The 19,235-nt window shown below is 35.7% G+C and overlaps 1 protein-coding gene across 1 annotated transcript in view; it reads left to right on the top strand.

Annotated features, from left to right (window-relative positions):
• Positions 1 to 7,358: 7,358 nt before the first annotated feature.
• Positions 7,359 to 19,235, top strand: part of LOC129527454 (sodium/hydrogen exchanger 9B1-like) — a 47,252-nt gene continuing 35,375 nt past the window's right edge. Inside the window, 3 exon segments of the mRNA XM_055364698.1 lie at positions 7,359 to 7,527; positions 10,030 to 10,172; positions 11,280 to 11,407. Coding sequence (XP_055220673.1) covers positions 7,383 to 7,527; positions 10,030 to 10,172; positions 11,280 to 11,407 — 416 coding nt within the window. The 5' untranslated portion in view covers positions 7,359 to 7,382.

The raw sequence follows: 19,235 nt of genomic DNA on the forward strand, positions 1-19,235 counted from the left end.
GCTTGGAATACACAACACTTAGCCCCACTGGCCACCCTGGAGCACCCTGCCACCATCCACTTGGCAACCCACTCACCCCATACACCCTGTCTCCTGAGTGTTTCCACTTTTATTCATTTTAAGATATATTGTAGATGGGTGCAGCAAACCACATGGCACGTGTATACCTATGTAACAAACTTGCACGTTCTTCACATGTATCCCAGAACTTAAAGTACGATAAATTTTAAAAAAGCAATATTTTAAAGGATCAACCTACTATTTGACAGTCATGGAAATAGTGAATGGGAATTAAAGGGAAAAAAAGTAAGTAAGCAAAGGAAGGGAGGAGGAAAGGGAAAAAGAAAGGAAAGAAAAGGAAAAGGGAAATACAAGAAAAGGAGACAAATAAATAAATAAATAAACAAATAAGTGACTGAAAGTCTGAGAGTTGGCAAATACTATTCAGACAACACCGACAAAATAGGCCTCTTGCTAAAAACAGCAGAATGCACAAAGTACAGGAGCATCCTGTCTGTCCTGAGAGGCTGGGGATGTTTAGGAAAAGAGGCTGGGGAGATTTGAGACAGGTCTGAAGTATGTAGTCAGTTTTTGCTTAGTGGAAAAAGTAATCATGGGTGATTCAGAAAAAGGAAGATACTTACATAATAATTGTTTTGTACCTTTTTTTAGTCTTCTATTACTTTCATAAAATTATCTTTGCATCAAAAATTATTAACAGTTTCAGGACTCCTTGTATGCAAAACTCTTTGAATTGCATTTCTTAATTTGTGATCACACTGGTAATTTATCTAGCACAATGAACTGAATGTGTGTCTTTATGTTTAAAGGGAAAAATAAAATTCAAAACAGCATATTTGATATAATTTATGATTAGATAATAGAGAAATATAAATTTTAATATAATTTTTAGAAAGTAAAGCTTAGGCCAGTCACGATGGCTCCTGCCTGTAATCCCAGCACTTTGGGAGGTTGAGGCGGGTGGATCACCTGAGGTCAGGAGTTCAAGACCAGCCTGAACAACATGGAGAAACCCTGTCTCTACTAAAAATACCAAATTAGCCGGTACTAACGATTCATGAGAAATCTGCCCCCATGATCCATTCACCTCCCAGCAGGACCTATCTCCAACTTTGGGGATTACAATTCAACATGAGATTTGGGCAGGGACACATATCCAAACTATATCAACAGAGTTTCATTGTGTTGCTCGGGCTAGTCTCAAACTCCTAGCCTCAAGCAATACTTCTATCTCAGCCTCCCAAGTACCTTTGGGGATTATAATAATCAATCATCTTCACTTTTTACAATCTACTTTGGTTTAATAATTTTTACTTAATTCCAGTGTTATATAGCAACTTTGATCAATGTATCTCTTATATGCTATGAACTCAGCAGTATTGTTATAGTTATTGCCTATAATAATCAGATGATTTTTTAAAAAAAGAGATGAAATCAGAATACACACACACACACATACACACATACAATCTTTTATACTTACAAATTTATTTACCATTTCCCGTGCCATTTATTCCTTATAGGTTCAAGTTGCCATCTGGTGTCATATCCTTTTATCTTAAAAGCATTTTCTTTAGTGTTTCTTTAGCAAGGATAAGTTCTCTTTATTTTTATTTATCTGGAAATGTCTTTATTTCAGCTCCATTTTTGAAGGATCATTTAAATGGATACAGAATTTTTAATTGACAGTTATTTTTCCCTCCACTTTTGAAATGTCGCTTCATAAGGCCTCCATTTTTTTCAGATAAAAATGCCAGTATTGATAATATTGTTGTTCCTCTGTATGTGATAAGTCATCCCTTGCTACTTTCATGATTTTCTTATCCTTGGTTTTCACCAATTTGACAAGGATGGCTCTAGGTGTGAATCTCTTTGTGTTTATCCTACTTGAGATTTGTTGGACTTCTTATATCTGAAGATTAATATTTTTCATAGCATTTTTGAAGTTTTCAGACATTATGTTTTCAAATATTTTTCTGTCCTCTTATCTCTCTCTTCTCCTGGAATTCCCATTATGCATATGGTAGTGCTCTTGATGGTATCCCATAAGTTTCTGAGGATCTGTTTATTATCCTTCATTCTTTTTTCTTTTGGTTCTTCAGATTGATTAACCTCTATTGTTCTATCTTCAAGTTCACTGATACTTTCTTTCACAAGGTCAAATATGCTATTGAACCTTGCTAGTGATTTTTTCACTTTAACTGTTGTACTTTTCAATTCTAGATTCTATTTTTAAACATATTCTGTCTCCTTATTCATATTCTCTATTAGACAGCACACTATCATATTTTTAATTTGAACATATTTATAATGTATACTTTGAAAACTTTCTTTCTAAATCCAATATCTGAATTGAGACAGTTTCTATTCACTGCTTTTTTTCCAGAGTATGAGCCATATTTTCCTGTTTCGTTACATGTCTGATAATTTTTAATTGAAAACTAAACACTTTAATTACACATTATAGCAAATCTGGATTTGGTTTTTATTTGTTATTGTCTATGTTGTTGTTATGTTTTGGTAACTGGCCTATACTTGTGCTGTGTAATCCTTCTGCCCAGTGGTTTTCAGCATTGATGTCTTTTATATTGTGTTGTTGTTGTTATTGTTGTTTTAGCCTGTCTTTCTAGGGATTTCCTTTGTGTCTGTTGCATAGCTTGATTTTTGAGAGACATTATATTAAAGCTAGTAAGGCTTCCACTCTCTGCCAAATAATCTGTGGGTGGGTGGGTGAATGCATTCAAAGTTGCAATTAATACTCAAGTCTTACTTCATTTTTACTTTTTGTCATACTATCTTGAGTCCTTCCTGCACTTCCATACTTTTCCAATCGGCAATATGTGTGGAGAACTTTTCTCAAACTTTTTATGATTCTCTCCTTTCCAGGATTTTTCTCTCTCTCTCTTTTTTTTCAGTAATACTCAGGTTTTTAATTTATTATAGTGAATGGATACAAAGCAAAATTAGCAAAGGGAAAAAGTTGTATGTGGTAAAGTCTGGAGGATACCAGGCACGAGCTTCCTGGAATCATCTCCTGTGGAGTTACAAGGATGTATTTCTCTTTCCCAGCATGAAATTTTGACAGCACATGTGCAATGTTATCTACCAGGACCAGAGTCTCATTAGAGACTCAGTTCTCAGGATTTTATGGAGGTTACTCTCCTTCACATGTACCAGAATTCCAGACTCTCAGAGGAAAAGCAGCTGTTCAGAGTAAACCACATTGTTTGTATAAACAGTTTAGGCACAGTGAGCCACTCTTCTCAGTGAGAGAATTGGAACTTGGAACTGGAAAACTCTAGCCTAGCATGTGGGTCTTTCTTTTCTTTCTTTCTTTCTTTCTTTCTTTCTTTCTTTCTTTCTTTCTTTCTTTCTTTCTCTCTTTCTCTCTCTCTTTCTTTCTTTCTTCCTCTTTATTTGTTTCTTTCTCTCTTTGTTTCTCTTTCTTTCTTTCTTTCTTTCTTTCTTTCTTTCTTTCTTTCTTTCTTTCTTTTACTTTGAGTTCCAGGATACATGTGCAGAACATTCAGGTTTGTTACACAGGTATACATGTGCCATGGTGGTTTGCTGCACCTATTGACCTCAGGATGTCTCATTTAAATTTTTGTCTTGTCTTCCACTTCCCCAGTTGAAACTGCAACCTCAGTCTAGCAAATCTGCAATTCTCTCTGTTCATTCCCAAACCACTCTGCTATATTTAACTGGCAAAACCATTGATTTCTTCCCTCTGCTCCATACCAAATCCACCCGTGCCCCCAGCCCTAACAGGAAAGCTGCTGGGTTTTACATCCAGCTTCAAACTGGTAAAACTACAGTTTTTTCCAACTGAGCTTGGGGGTGAGAAGAGAGATGGGAGTGTACTAGTCCGTTTTCATTCTGCTAATAAAGACATACCCAAGACTGGGAAGAAAAAGAGGTTTAATTGGACTTATATTTCCAGGTGGCTGAGGAGACCTCAGAATCATGGCAGGAGGTGAAAGGCACTTCTTACATGGTGGCAGCAAGAGAAAATGAGGAAGATGCAAAAGCGGAAACCCCTGATAAAGCCATCAGATCTTGTGAGACTTATTCACTACCACGAGAACAGTATGGGGGGGAACCACCCCCATGATTCAATTATCTCCCACGAGGTCCCTCCCACAACACATAGGAATTATGGGAGTACAATTCAAGATGAGATTTGGATGGGGACACAAAGCCAAACTATATCCGGGAGAAACCCCAGTCAGGAAGGGCTCAGACTTTTACCAATCCTACCCAAAACCCTAACACTTTTTTCAAGAATAAATGCTTCTTAAATTTGATAACTGCCTTTGATGAGTTTTCAGGGTCCTGAAATGATTGTTTTTGGTATTTCTGCAATTTTTGGGGGGAGTTTTGGTGTGGAAATAAATTGCTAACTTTTTCATGTCACCTCCCAAACTTATCTTTATATCCTCTGATTAACAGTTTTCATTAGTAATGTGTTACACAACAAATACTTGTTTAGACTAACCTACATTTTACCAATTTCTTTGCACATTGTTCTGTCTTTTTTGGTTCTATGTCATATTTCTAAAGCATATCTTTCAGTAGATTTTTCCCTGGTAAAAAATGGCATATGTTCTTAAATGTATTGGTTTGACAGTATCTTTCATTTGTCTTTTGTTCGAGTGACAGTTAACTGGCTACAGAATTCAACATTGAATGTTTTATTTATCTCTGTACTTTGAAGACTTTATTTAATTATCTTCCATCTTCTATTGTTGCTGATAAGAATTGAGAATCTGCTCTATTGTTTATTCAATTATGATTAATCTCTCTTTCTCTGTCTAGATTATTTAAGATTTTATTTTTGCCTTTGGTAGTCTATAGTTTCTCAACATTTTATCTAAGTATCTATTTTTACTTAATCATGGTTAGAACTCATTTGACTTCCTGTGTCCAAATCAATAAAAACCCTAATCAATTCTGTAAAATTTGAAGCCAGTTTTCTTCTCAAATATTATATCTTCTTCATTCTTTCAATGGATGTTTCTGAAACTACCATTAGTTGTGTTTTAGATCTTTTCCATAATCTAAATCTCTCATTTTCCACCTTGTTTTTTTGTGTGTGTGCTATGCTCTTAAATAACTTCCTCATATCTATTACTTTGCTGTGCTCTCTCTTCAGCTTTGTCTAGATTGCTATTTGGGTACTTAGTGGGTTTTTTTCAGTTGAGTAAATTTTAAAGTTTTTTCTAGATGTTCTATTTAATTATTTTACAATACTTTCAAGTAATTTCTTCTTCTCATGTCTCCAATTTTTAAAAATTGTCTCTAGTCCCTTTGAAAATACATATTTTATAGTGTCTATCTAGTGGTTCTATTAGCTGAGGTTTTTAGACATCTAATCCCATTCTTTATTGTATCTGTTAACTTTTGCTCATGGGATATTTCTTATTTTAAGTTCAGATTCACTTGGCTTTACCTTTGAGACTTTATGCAGTCTGGGATCAGGAGTGTCTATTAGAGATTTTTTGAATTAGCATCTACTAAGTGTTCTAGGGATACTTCAGTGCAGGGACACTTTTATGGTAGGTTTAGAACTTTGGGATCCCTAACCTGTGCACATAATGTAATTCGAGCCCTACGCATAAGTTGGATGAGGCCAGTTTTACATATGAATTCTCAAAAAAGACTTTGCCACCCAGAGACCAGCTAAGACAAACTGCCTTGTCTTCTCAATTTGTCAGTAGGATGACATTTTCTGGTCCGTGTTTTTTATTTTTGTTTTTTGTTTTGTTTTGTTTTCTTGAGATGGAGTTTTGCTCTTGTTACCCAGGCTGGAGTGAAGTGGCACCATCTCAGCTCACTGCAATGTCCGCCTCCTGGGTTCAAGCAATTCTCCCACCTCAGCCTCCCAAGTAGCTGGGATTACAGGCATGCACCAACAGGCCAGGCTAATTGTCCGTATTTTTAATAGAGACGGCGTTTCACCGTGTTGGTCAGGCTCATCTTGAATTCCTGACCTCAGGTGATCCACCCACCTCGGCCTCCCAAAGTCCCAGGATTACAGGCGCGAGCCACCATGCCCAGCCTGGTCCATTATTTTAGTAAGAGTTTAGCCCTCCAAGGCTTCCAGTTTTGCAGGATGACAATAATCAGAGGGGAGGAGGAAAAAAACTTTGTTCCAACTTTCTGCCTGGAGTCAAAATCCTCCTCTTCTACCCTGGCAAATTCTATACAGCCAGAAAGGGGTCATAGCTAAAAAATTCATGTAAGCTGTTTTAAGAATATTAAAAGCATTAGCAATTATGATTCATAGCAAATAAAGGTAGCCATTTAATTAGCAAATGGAAATTTACCATGTTATTGTCTGTCCTTTACAGAAACCTGTGGATTCCTCAGTGAGTAGCACCTAGTTGTCAGAAACAAGATGTCTAGTAACTTATATCTACTCATCTTAATCTACCTCTACCTCCTACACATAATGTAAGATACTTTATATTTATTCCCACAAAATCTAGGTTAATTTCTTCCAGCCATTTCTTCCTATAATACATTTATGCCAAATATCAGTTGAATTATCCTTTCAATAAAAAGATTTAGCAGATTCCTGTTAAAAGATTTGGCACCTTGACACTGTGATCTTCAATAAGGTTGTGAATTCTTATCACAGCCAATCATCCTCTTATTTTCCATCCTGATGAAAAAGCTATTTTAAAATATAAAATGAAGTAAATCTCATCATATTGCCATGATGTTTTTAAATATCATATATTATAAGTTAGCATTTTCAAGAGTTCACATATAGGTTTTTTTTATTTTTTTAATTTTTTTATTGAGACTGAGTCTCACTCTGTCACCCAGGCTGGAGTGCAGTGGCACAATCTTGGCTCACTGCAACCTCCACCTCCTGGGTTAAGCAATTCTCCTGACTCAGCCTCCCATGTAGCTGGGATTACAGGCACGCACCACCACGCGTGGCTAATTTTTGCGTTTTTAGTAGAGACGGGATTTCACTGTGTTGGCCAGGCTGGTCTCAAACTCCTGACCTCATGTGATCCAGCCCACCTCAGCCTCCCAAAGTGCTGGGATTAAGGCGTGAGCCACTGCACCTGGCCCACATATAGTTTTTAAATATTTTTAAAGTGAAAACACTTTGTTTAAAATCTACTTCATAAATTGACAGGTTATTTGGAATATATGTTAAGCAGATATCTCTTTCACCAAACTAGTAAGCAATGTTGATCTATACCATGTATCATTTTATAGAACTGGCTATTAGTATATATGATAAAAGAGAATTGATCCTTTGTTTGTATACATCTATGTGTATGTAGATATATAGCTGTACACTTTTTTGTATTTCAGGAGTTACACTGTTTGTGATATGGTGTATGACCTGGTCAATCTTAGGCTCTGAAGCTCTCCCTGGTGGAAATTTATTTGGATTGTTAATTATTTTTTATAGTGCCATTATTGGGGGAAAAATTTTACAACTCATTAGAATACCTTTAGTGCCTCCACTTCCACCTCTTCTTGGTAAGTATATAATTAGCTCTCTTTTCTTTGTTATTGACTATATGCAAATTTTGAACATTTTCTTGTCGAATTAGTCATAATTCAGAAATATTTCAATGTAGTATGTTTTATATAGTTTCTTCATGTGTGTATTTGCTGTATGTGTGTGTGTGTGTGTATAGCTCTTTTATAGGGGCATTTATTTCTCTCTCTGTCTACATATATACACACACAAGTTTTATCCAAAATTTATTTTTAAAATAAATTTAATATCCTTAGTATATTATTCCTGTTGCTTTATTGTTTAATAGAATCTTTAAAAATTTTAGATTCACAGAGTACATGTGCAGGTTTGGTACATGGATATATTGTATAATGGTGAGATTTGGGCTCTAGTGAACCCATCACCAAACAGTGAATACTATACCCTATAGGAAATTTTTCAACCTTAACCCTCCAACCCTCTCTCCTTTTGGACTCCCCAGTGTCTATTATTTCCATCTTTATGTCCATATGTACCCATTGTTTAGCTACCACATATAAGTGAGAACATGTGGTATTTGAGTTTTCTGTTTCTGAGTTATTTCATTTAGGATAATGGTGTTCAGCTCTATCCGTGTTGCTACAAAGGACATGATGCCATTCTTTTTTATGACTGCATAGTATTCCATGGTGTATATGTAACACATTTTCTTTATTTAGTCATTTAGGTTGATTCCATGTCTTTTTATTGTGAATAGTGCCACAATGAACATATGTGTGTATATGTCTTTATGGAAGAATGATTCACATGTTGAACCATCCTTGTATTTCTGGAGTAAAACCCACTTAACTATATTATCTTTTTGATGTACTATTGAATTCATTTTGCTAGTTGAGAATTTTTGCATCTATGTTCATCAGGGATATTGACCAGTAGTGTGTGTGTGTGTGTGTGTGTGTGTGTGTGTGTGTGTGTGTATGTCTTTGCCTGATTTGGGTATAATTGTGATACTAGATTCATAGAATGTGTTAGGGAGGGAGTCCCTCCTTGATTTTTTTGGATTAAGTTTCAGTCACCTTTGACCCTGAACTAGTATTCTAGTGGATTGTACAATGACCCTGAACTAGTGGATTGTATAATGAATAAATGAATGAATATAAATTATTGCAAAATAAAATTTTGTTAAGTATATAATAACCATACAAATGCAAGACAATAAACAATGTGATGTGAAAACTCTCAGCCAGCCTACCATATTTGTGTTTGTTTTTGAACTGTATAGTGGGAGGAGGTGCTCCTTACAATTTTCACTTTGTAAACATTTATTCTTTGATTTTAACCATCACTGCTATAACCACCATCAGTCGTGAATTCATCAAAAATTAAGTAAAGAATTATCTTATTTATTTTATAAAACTTTGTAAAATGTATGTAGAGCTCACATTTATTTCATTGTTTAATACTAGAAGTGTTTTGGATCTTTATTGAGAAGTTTGATGATGTTTTGTGACCAGAAATATGCTGTAGGAAATTGACTCTTGTTTATATCATTTAGCCTATGCTAAAATTGGTTTTATTATATACCATTTTACTCAAAGTTGCCATGTCCAATCACCTATCGACGATGTTAAGTGAGAACTTACTGTATTCAAATATATCTAAATATTCAGTACAGTGGGCCAGGCATGGTGGCTCATGCCCATAATCCCAGCACTTTGGGAGGCCAAGGCAGGAGGATCACCTGAGCCCAGGAGTTCAAAACCAGCCTGGGCAACATAGCAGACCTTGTCTTTACAAAATATTAAAAATTTTTTCTGGGTCTCAGCTACTCAGGAGGCTAAGGCAAGAGGATCACTTGAGCTCAGGAGGTTAAGCCTACAGTGAGCCATGTTTGCATCACTGCACTCACCTTGGGCAACAGAATGAGACCCTGTCCCCAAAAATAAATATATATTCAGTACACTGTCAGTAGAGATAATCTCTACATCTTATCTCTGCTGTCTCTTCTGTATCCACAGTTTTCTTACAGCACCTTCTAAGTATTTATTGATTCATTTTCCTCCTCTCCAAACTTTCTCTTTTGCTCTAGCTTAGGCTATTTGTTTCCAACTTTTGCATGGACTGTGACAGAGCCTTCAATTTGGTCTCTGTCTCCAGTTTTATCCCTAACTAATTCACCAAGACCCTCATATAAAAATCGCAAGACTCATTATATTACTTCCTGCCTAAAACCTTCCCATGATGCCTTACTTTGCCAAAGTGGGGGGAGACCTTTCTATGATCTGGTCCACCAAGCTCATTCTCCTCCCTCCTTTCCTTGCCCTGTATGTTCCAGCAACACTAAATTATTTGTTGAACCCCATTTAGGTGTATTGTTTCTTATCGCCATTCCTTTATTCATGCTGCCTTCTCTACTTGCTTGTAACCTGCCCTTTACCAAAATAATGAGAGACATAGTGCATTAGAAAATAAAGTAAACATTTCTGTTTTCTTTCTCAGAAAAATGAACTGTCATGCATGTTTATTTTCTTTCTTTTAAGGGATGTTACTGGCTGGATTTACAATTAGGAATGTTCCATTCATCAGTGAACACGTCCATGTTCCTAACGCATGGTCTTCAATTTTAAGAAGCATTGCCCTTAACATTATTCTAATACAAGCTGGGCTTGGACTCGATCCACAGGTAGATTTACAATTACAAATCGAGTAAGGTTATTTCAAATATTAGAGGATGGTGAGAAAGAAAAAGAAGCAAAAATTTTATTTACCTGTTCCAAGTGGAGTCTGTAAACAAACCTAAGATAAAGAAAAAAAGGCCGGGCATGATGGCTCATGCCTGTAATCTACAAAAATTAGCCGTGCATGGTGGCATTTACCTGGTAATCCCAGCTACTCCGGAGGCTGAGGCAAGAGAATCGCTTGAACCTGAGTGACAGAGGTTGCAGTGAGCTGAGATAGTGCCACTGCAATCCAGCCTGGGGACAGAGCGAGACTCCGTCTCAAAAAACAAAACAAAACAAACAAACGTTTTATAAGAAAAACCTTATACAATTCTTTTTCTTTTTTAGGGAGATTGAGGATTTCAGTAATTTTTTATGACGTTTTCTCTACAGGATTATGTTCCTGATTATCTTTGCATTATTGTAAAATCTAATCTTTTAAAGCATTTCTTAAAATATTACATTCTAGGGATCATAAATCCCATCTATAAGAAGATGACTATTCATGAATATGACAGCCACTCAAATAAATGTGGCAAATGTGGTTTAATAGAAATAGCTCAAGAGCATAAATAATTATAGCCAATGAGATTATATTCTCCAGCAGAAACTATGAACCAAGGAGAAAATTGAAAAGTTCTCCCTTTTAAAATGAATTATGCAGTTTTTAAGTTATTTTCTTTGGCATGTTAGTATTGTATTTATACTTATTAAGTTAATCAAAGAGTTCATATCAAAAAGTTAATGGGAAAACACTACTAGGACACTATTATTATACTATGATTAGGAAAGTTCAGGAAGGTAGCATTAGCTATTTAATCACAGTAAAATTGATATTTTAATAATTAAAATACAATAATATTTTATAAAAGATGAAATTGTTTATAATCCAACCTATGATGACATATAAAATATAATAGAGTTCAAAGTCCAGTGGGACAATCTGTTGAAATGAGATTTTGTTTAGTGAAAGCTTCTTATGAGAAAAGACTTTATAGTCCAACATTTGTTAAAATAATTTTCTTGTTGGCCATTGTAAATGCATCAAATGTGACTGTTTTGTGCTTCAGGCTTTGAGACATTTGAAGGTGGTTTGTTTCAGATTGGCTGTAGGTCCATGCCTCATGGAGGCAAGTGCAGCTGCTGTTTTTTCCCACTTCATTATGAAATTTTCCTGGCAATGGGCAATTCTATTAGGGTAATTTCTTTCTCATTTTTTCTTATGAAAATATTCAATTAAGGATGCTTGTTTAAAACTGTTAAAACATTCAGAATATTGTATAGAAAATCTCTATTAAAATTCATTTCACAGTGTTAAAATCCTTGGAAAGCAGTTGATTAAAAGCAGAGAATGTCCCAAATTGCATGAAATTTTTTTAACAAACATTCATAGCCCCTAAATGTTTATCATAAAGAAAATTCACGTGATCAATTTATTCCTTTTCATCTGTATTATAACATATCTGTATGTTTTAGTCTATCTAATGGCCTCTTCCTCATAGCTATGTGTAAATACAGTTGCACATTTCATATATATGTATGTGTGTGTATATATATATTTGAGAAACATTTTATATAGACATAGGTGTATAAATATAAACTCTCCCATTTTAAAGAAAGCAAGCAAACAAAAACTCTTGCCGTATATCCAATGCCTCATCCATCTTTATCTACCATCCATTTATCTTATGTTTGAATTCCTCAAAATAAGTCTATAACTACTATCTCTAGATCCTAACTCCTTTTCATTTCTTAATTCATCAACTTTTGTCTCTGCTTATCCATTCCAATGACACTCATAGCAAAGTTCATCCATTACATAGTTACTACAAAATCCAGTGAATTTTTAAATTAATGTTTATGATTAAATACTCAAATGCACTTTTATTTTAAAAATTAGAACTTTATAAATAAAGGAGGAATGACCTTAAACTATGCCTTCAAATCATAATGCCCATAACTCTACCCAAAGTGACAACTCTTAGGAGTTTTTTTCTTCTCCAATTTTTATTTTGGCTCAAGGGTTACATGAGCAGGCTTGTTATATGGATAAATTGCATGTCACAGGGGTTTGGTATGCAGATTATTTTGTCACCCAGGTTGTAAGTATAATACCCAATAGGTAGTTTTTCTCTTCTCCCCCTCCTTCCACCTTCCACCCTCAAATTCACCTAGTGACGATTGTTCCCTTCTTTCTGTCCATGTGTACTCAGTGTTTAGCTCCCACTTAAAAGTGAGAATATGGGATATTTGGTTTCCTGTTCCTGTGTTAATTCACTTTGCATAATGGCCTCAACTCCATCCACGTTGCTCCAAAGGACATGATCTCGTTCTTTCTTATGGCTGTGTATTATTCTATGGTGTATATGTGCCACATTTTCTTTATCTAGTTCACCATTGATGGGCATTTAGGTTGATCTCATGTCTTTTTTATTTTTTTCATTAGTTTTTAAGGAACAGGTGGTGTTTGTTTACATGGAAAATATTTTTAGAGGTAATTTCTGAGATTTTGGTGCACCCATCACCAGAGCAGTGTACACTGCACCCAAGGTGTAGTCTTTTATCCCTCACCCTCCTCCTACTCTTCCCCCTAAGTCCCCAAAGTCCATTGTATCATTCTTATGCTTTTGCATCCTCATAGCATAACTCCCACTTATAAGTCAGAACATACAATGTCTGGATTTTTCATTCCTGAATTACTCCACTTAGAATAATGGTGTCCGACTCCTTCCAGGCTGCTGTGAATGCCATTATTTCATTCCTTTTTATAGCTGAGTAGTATTCCGTCCATGGTCTGCGTGTGTATATATATACACACATACACATATATACACACATATATATGTGTATATACACATATATATGTGTATATACACATATATACACATATACACATATATGTGTGTATATACACATATATACACATATACACATATATGTGTGTATATACACATATATATACACCACATTTTCTCTATGCATTCATTGATTGATGGGCATTTGAGCTAGTTCCATATCTTTCACAATTGCAAATTGTGCTGCAAAAAACGTGTGTGCAAGTGTTTTTTTCATATAATGACTTCTTTTCCTCTGGGTAGATACCCAGTAGTGGGATTGCTAGATCAAATGGTAGATCTACTTTTAATTATTTAAGAAATCTTCATACTCTTTTCCATAGTGGTTGTACTAGTTTACATTCCCCCCAGCAGTGTAAAAGTGTTCCCTTTTTACCACACCCATGGCAACATCAATTTTTTTTTAATTTTTTTATTATGGCTCTTCTTGGAGGAGTGAGATGGTATCGCATTTTGGTTTTGTTTGCATTTCCCTGATAATTAGTGATATTGAGGATTTTTTCATGTTTCTTGGCCATTTATATCTTCTTTTGGGAAGTGTCTATTCATGTCCTTAGCACACTTTTTGATAGGATAATTTGTTTTTTTCTTGCTGATTTGAGTTCCTTATAGATTTTTGATATTAGTACTTTGTTGGATGCATAGTTTGTAAAGATTTTCTCCCACTCTGTAGGTTGTCTTTTTACTCTGCTGATTATTTCCTTTGCTGTGTAGAAGCTTCTTAGTTTAATTAAGTCCCATCTATTTATCTTTGTTTTTGTTGCCTTTGCTTTTGGGTTCTTGGTCATGAAGTCTTTGCCTAAGCAAATGTCTAGAAGGGTATTTCCAATGTTACCTTCTAGAATTTTTATACTTTTAGGTGTTAGATTTAAGTCTTTGATCCATCTTGAGTTGATTTTTGTATAAGGTGAGAGATGAGGATGCAGTTTCATTCTTCTACATATGGCTTGCCAATTATCCCAGCACCATTTGTTGAATATGGTGTCCTTTCCCAACTTTATGTTTTTGTTTCCTTTATTAAAGATCAGTTGGCTTAAGTATTTGGCTTTATTTCTCTGTTCTCTATTCAGTTCCATTAGTCTACATGCCTATTTTTACACCAGTATTATGCTGCTTTGGTGACTATAGCCTTATAATATAGCTTGAAGTCAAGCAATGTGATGCATCCACATTTGTTCTTTTTTCTTAGTCTTGCTTTCATTATGCAGACTATTTTTGGCTTCCACATGAATTTTAGGATTGCTTTTTCTAGCTCGGGGAAGAATGATGATGTAGATTGCTTTTGGCAGTATGGTCATTTTCACAATATTGATTCTACCTATCCATGAGCATGTGATGTGTTTTTATTTGTTGTGTCATCTATGATTTCTTTCTGCAGTGCTTTGTAGTTTTCACTGTAGAGGTCTTTCACCTCCTTGGTTAGGTATATTCCTAAGTTGGTTTGCTTGGGGTTTTTTTCTTTGGTTTTGTTTGTTTGTTTTGTTTTTTTTTGTAGCTGTTTTAAAAGGGGTTGAGATCTTGATTTAATTCTCAGCTCAGTCACCGTCGGTGTATACCAGTGCTACTGATTTGTGTACATTGATGTTGTATCCTGAAATGTTACTGAACTCATTTATCAGATCTAGGAGCTTTTTGGATGAGTCTTTAGGGTTTTCTCATTATATGATCATATCATCAGGAACAGCAACACTTTGACTTCCTCTTTACTGATTTAGATGCCCTTTATTTCTTTGTCTTGTCTGATTGCTCTGGCTAGGACTTCCAGTACTATGTTGAATAGAAGTGGTGAAAGTGGGCATCCTTGTCTTGTTCCAGTTCTCAGGGGAATGCTTTCAACTTTTCCCCATTCAGTATAATGTTGGCTGTGGGTTTTTCTTTCTTTCTCTTTCTGTATTTTTTTTTTGAGATGGAGTCTTGCTCTGTTGCCCAGGCTAGAGTGCAATGGCCCAATCTCAGCTCACTACAACCTCTGCCTCCCAGGTTCAAGCAATTCTCATGCCTCAGCCTTCCAAAGACCTGGGAGTAGCTCCCCAAACTCGCCAGCATCTATTACTTTTTGACTTTTTAATAACAGGCATTCTGCCTTCTGTGAGGTTGTGTCTCACTGCACTTTTGTTTTGCATTTCTCCAATGATTAGTGATGTTGAATATTTTTTCGTATACTTGTTGACTACGTGTTTGTCTTCTTTTGAGAAGTGTCTTGTCCTGTCCTTTGCGCATTTAATGGGGTTGTTAGATTTTTGCTTGATGATTTTTCTAAGTTCTTTTTGGATTCTGGATATTAGACTTTTGTCGAATGCATGGTTTGCAAATATTTTCTCCCATTCCATAGGTTGTTTGTTGATGATTTCTTTTGCTGTGCAGAAGCCCTTTAGTTTAATTAGGTCCCATTTGTCAATTTTTGTTTTTGTTGCAATTGCTTTTGGCATCTTTGTCATAAAGTGTTTTCCAGAAATGAAATTTCCTAGGATATGTCCAGAATGGCCTGTATCCAGAATGGTATTTCTTAGGCTGTCTTCCAGGGTTTTTATAGTTTTGGGTTTTACACTTAAGTCTTTAATCTACCTTGAGTTGATTTTTGTAAACGGTGAAACGTATGGAGTCCAGTTTCAATTTTCTGCATACGGCTAGCCAGTTATCCCAGCACAATTTCCAAGTAGGGATTCCCTTCCCCATTGCTTGTTTTTGTCAAGTTTGTTGAAGAGTAGATGGCTATAGGTGTGTGGCTTTATTTCTGCGTTCTGTAACCTGTTCCACTGGTCTATGTCTGTTTTTGAGTTCCTTATAGATTCTGGATATTAGTACTTTGCTGGATGCATAGTTTGTAAAGATTTTCTCCCACTGTATAGGTTGTCTTTTTACTGTGCTGATTATTTATTTTGCTGAGCATAACCATGCTGTTTTGCTTACTGTAGCATTGTAGTACAGTTCGAAGTCAGGTAGTGTGACGCTTTTGACTTTGTTCTTTTTGCTTAGGATTGCTTTGGCTATTTGTGCTTTTTTTTTTTTTTTGGCTCCAAATGAATTTTAGAATGCTTTTTTTTAATCCTGTGAAAAATGTCATTGGTGATATGATAGGAATAGCATTGACTCTGTAAATAGCCTTAGACAGTATGGCCATTTTAACAATATTGCTTCTTCCTATCTGTGATCATGGAATGTTTTCCTTTTGTTTCTGTTGTCTCTGATTCTTTGAGCACTCGTTTGTAATTTTCATTTTAGAGACTTTCATCTCCCCGCTTAGCTGTATTCCAAGGTATTTTGTAATATTTTTGTGGCTACTGTGAATGGGATTGCATTCTTGATTTGGCTGTCAGCTTGGATATTGTTGGTGTATAGAAATGCTACAGATTTTTGTACATTGATTTTTGTATCCTGAAACTTTGCTGAAGTCATTTGTCAGATCTGGGAGCTCTCGAGAGGCTACTATGGGGTTTTCTTGGTATAAAAGTGTTTCACCTATGAAGAGGCGTAGTTTGACTTCCATTCTTCCTATTTAGATGTCTGTGTTTCTTTCTCTTGCCTAATTGCACTGGCTAGGACATCCAGCACTATGTTGAATAGGAGTAGTGAGAGTGGGCATCCTTGTCTTGTTCCGGTTCTCAGAGGGAATATTCCAGCTTTTTCCCATTCAGTATGAAGTTGGCTGTGGGTTTGTCATAAATGGCTTCAATTATTTTGAGGTATGCTCCTTCAGTAACTCATTTGTTGAGGGTTTATATCAAGAAGGGATGTTTTTATTTTTAGTTCTATTTTATGATGAATCACATTTATTGGTTTGTATATCTTGAACCAAACTTGCATCCCAGCAATAAAGCTTACTTGATCATAGTGGACTAGCTTTTTGATATGCTGCTGGATTCAGTTGGCTTGTATTTTGTTGAGGATTTTTGCATCTATGATCATCAGTGATAACTGTCCTGAAGTTTTCTTTTTTGTTGTGTCTCTGCCAGGTTTTCATATCTGAATGATGCTGACCTCATAAAATGAATTAGGGAGGGATCCTTCCTCCTCCTTTTTTCAGAATAATTTCAGTAGCATTGGTACCAGCTCTTCTTTACACTTCTGGTAGAACTTGTCTGTGAATCTGTTGGGTCCTGGGCTTGCTTTTTTTTTTTTTTTTGGCTCAAAGACTTTTTATTACTCATTCAGTTTCAGAACTCATTTTTGGTTTGTTTAGGATTTCAATTTCTTCCTAGTTCAATCTTGGGAGATTGGATGTTTCCAGAAATTTACCCATTTCTTGTAGGTGTTCTACTTTGTTTTCATAAACATGTTCATCTTAGTCTCTGAGAGTTTTTTGTATTTCTGTGTGGTTGGTGGTAATGTCCACTTTACCATTTCTGATTGTGTTTTTTGTATCTTCTCTTTTTTTTTCCTTATTGGTCTAGCTAGTGACCTATCAAATTTATTTATTCTTTCGAAGAACCAGCTTTTAGTTTCATTTATCTTTTGTATGGCTTTTCATGACTCAATTTCATTCCGTTCTGCTCTGATTTTGGTTATTTATTTTCTTCTGCTAGCTTTGGGTTGCTTTCCTCTTGTTTTTCTGTTTCCTTTAGGTACGATATTAGGTTGTTAATTTAAGATCCTTCTAACTTTTCAATATGGGCATTTAGCACGATAAACTTTTCCCTTAACACTGCTTTGCCTGTGTCTTAGAGAGCCTAGAATATTGTATCTTTGTTTTAATTAGTTTCAAAAAATATATTGGTTTCTGCCTTAATTTCATTGTTTACCCAAAAGTCATTCAGGCACAGGTTGTTTAATTTCCATGTAATTGTATGGTTTTGAGAGTTCTTCTTAGTGTTGACTTCTATTTTTGCTACACTGAGCGGTCCAAGAGTGTGGTTGGCATGATTTCAGGGGCTTCTTTTAATTTATTGAAAATAATTTTAGACTGATAGTGTGATCAATTTTACAATATATGCCATGTACAGATGAGAGGAAGATATATTCTGTTGTTGTTGGGTGGAGTGTTCTGTAGATGGCTGTTAGGTCCATTTAGCCAAATGTTGACTTCAAGTCCTGAATATCTTTGTGCATTTTCTGTCTCTATGATCTGTCTAGTACCATCAGTGAGATGTTGAAGTCTCCCACTATTATTCTGTGGTTATCTAAGTCTCTCTATAGGTCTCTATGAACTTGTTTTACAAATGTGAATGCTCCAGTTTTGAGCACATTTATCTTTCAGACAGTTAAGTCTTCTTGTTGAATTGAACCCTTTATCGTTACGTAGTGCCCTTCTTTGTCTTTTTGATTGTTGTTGGTTTAAAGTCCATTTTGTCTGAATTAGAATAACAATGCTTACCCTTTTTTGTTTTGCATTTGCTTGGTAGATTTTTTTCCATCCTTTTACTTCAAGCCAATGGGTATTGTTGCATATGAGCTGGGTCTCTTGACAACAGATACAGTTGGGCTTTGCTTCTTTATCCAACTTGCCATTCTGTGAGTTTTAAGCAGGGCATTTATACTGTTTACATTCACAGTTAATATTGGTATTTATAGCTTTGGTCCTGCCATTATGTTGTTATCTGGTTATTATGCAGACTTGATTGTGTAGTTACTTTACAACGTCAATGGTCTATGTACTTAAATGTATTTTTGTGGTGGCCATTAACAGTCTTTCACTTCCACATGTAGCACTCCCTTAAGGACCTCTTGTAAGGCATGTCTGGTGGTAGCAGATTCCATTAGCATTTGTTTGTCTGAAAAGGATCTTACTTCTCCTTCACATATGAAGTTTAGTTTGGCTGGATATTAAGTTCTTGGTTGAATTTTTTTTTTTTTTTTTTTTTTTTTTTTTGCAACAGAGTCTTGCTCTGTCCCCAGGCTGGAGTGCAGTGGTGCTATCTCGGCTCACTGCAACCTCCACCTCCTGGGTTAAGTGATTCTCTTGCCTCAGCCTCCCGAGTAGCTGGGACTACAGACACGCACCACCATGCCCAGCTAATTTTTGTATTTTTATTAGAGATGAGGTTTCACCATGTTGGCCAGGATGGTCTTGATCTCTTGACCTTGTGTTCTGCCCCCCTCAGCCTCCCAAAGTGCTGGGATTACAGGCATGAGCCACCATACCCGGCCAAGTATTATTATTATTTTTTTAAGAATGCTGAAGGCCGGGTGTGGTGGCTCACACCTGTAATCCCAGCACTTTGAGAGGCCGAGGTG

The sequence above is a fragment of the Gorilla gorilla genome, chromosome 18 (genome assembly GCF_029281585.2).
Source record: "Gorilla gorilla gorilla isolate KB3781 chromosome 18, NHGRI_mGorGor1-v2.1_pri, whole genome shotgun sequence".
Classification (NCBI taxonomy): Eukaryota; Metazoa; Chordata; class Mammalia; order Primates; family Hominidae; genus Gorilla; species Gorilla gorilla.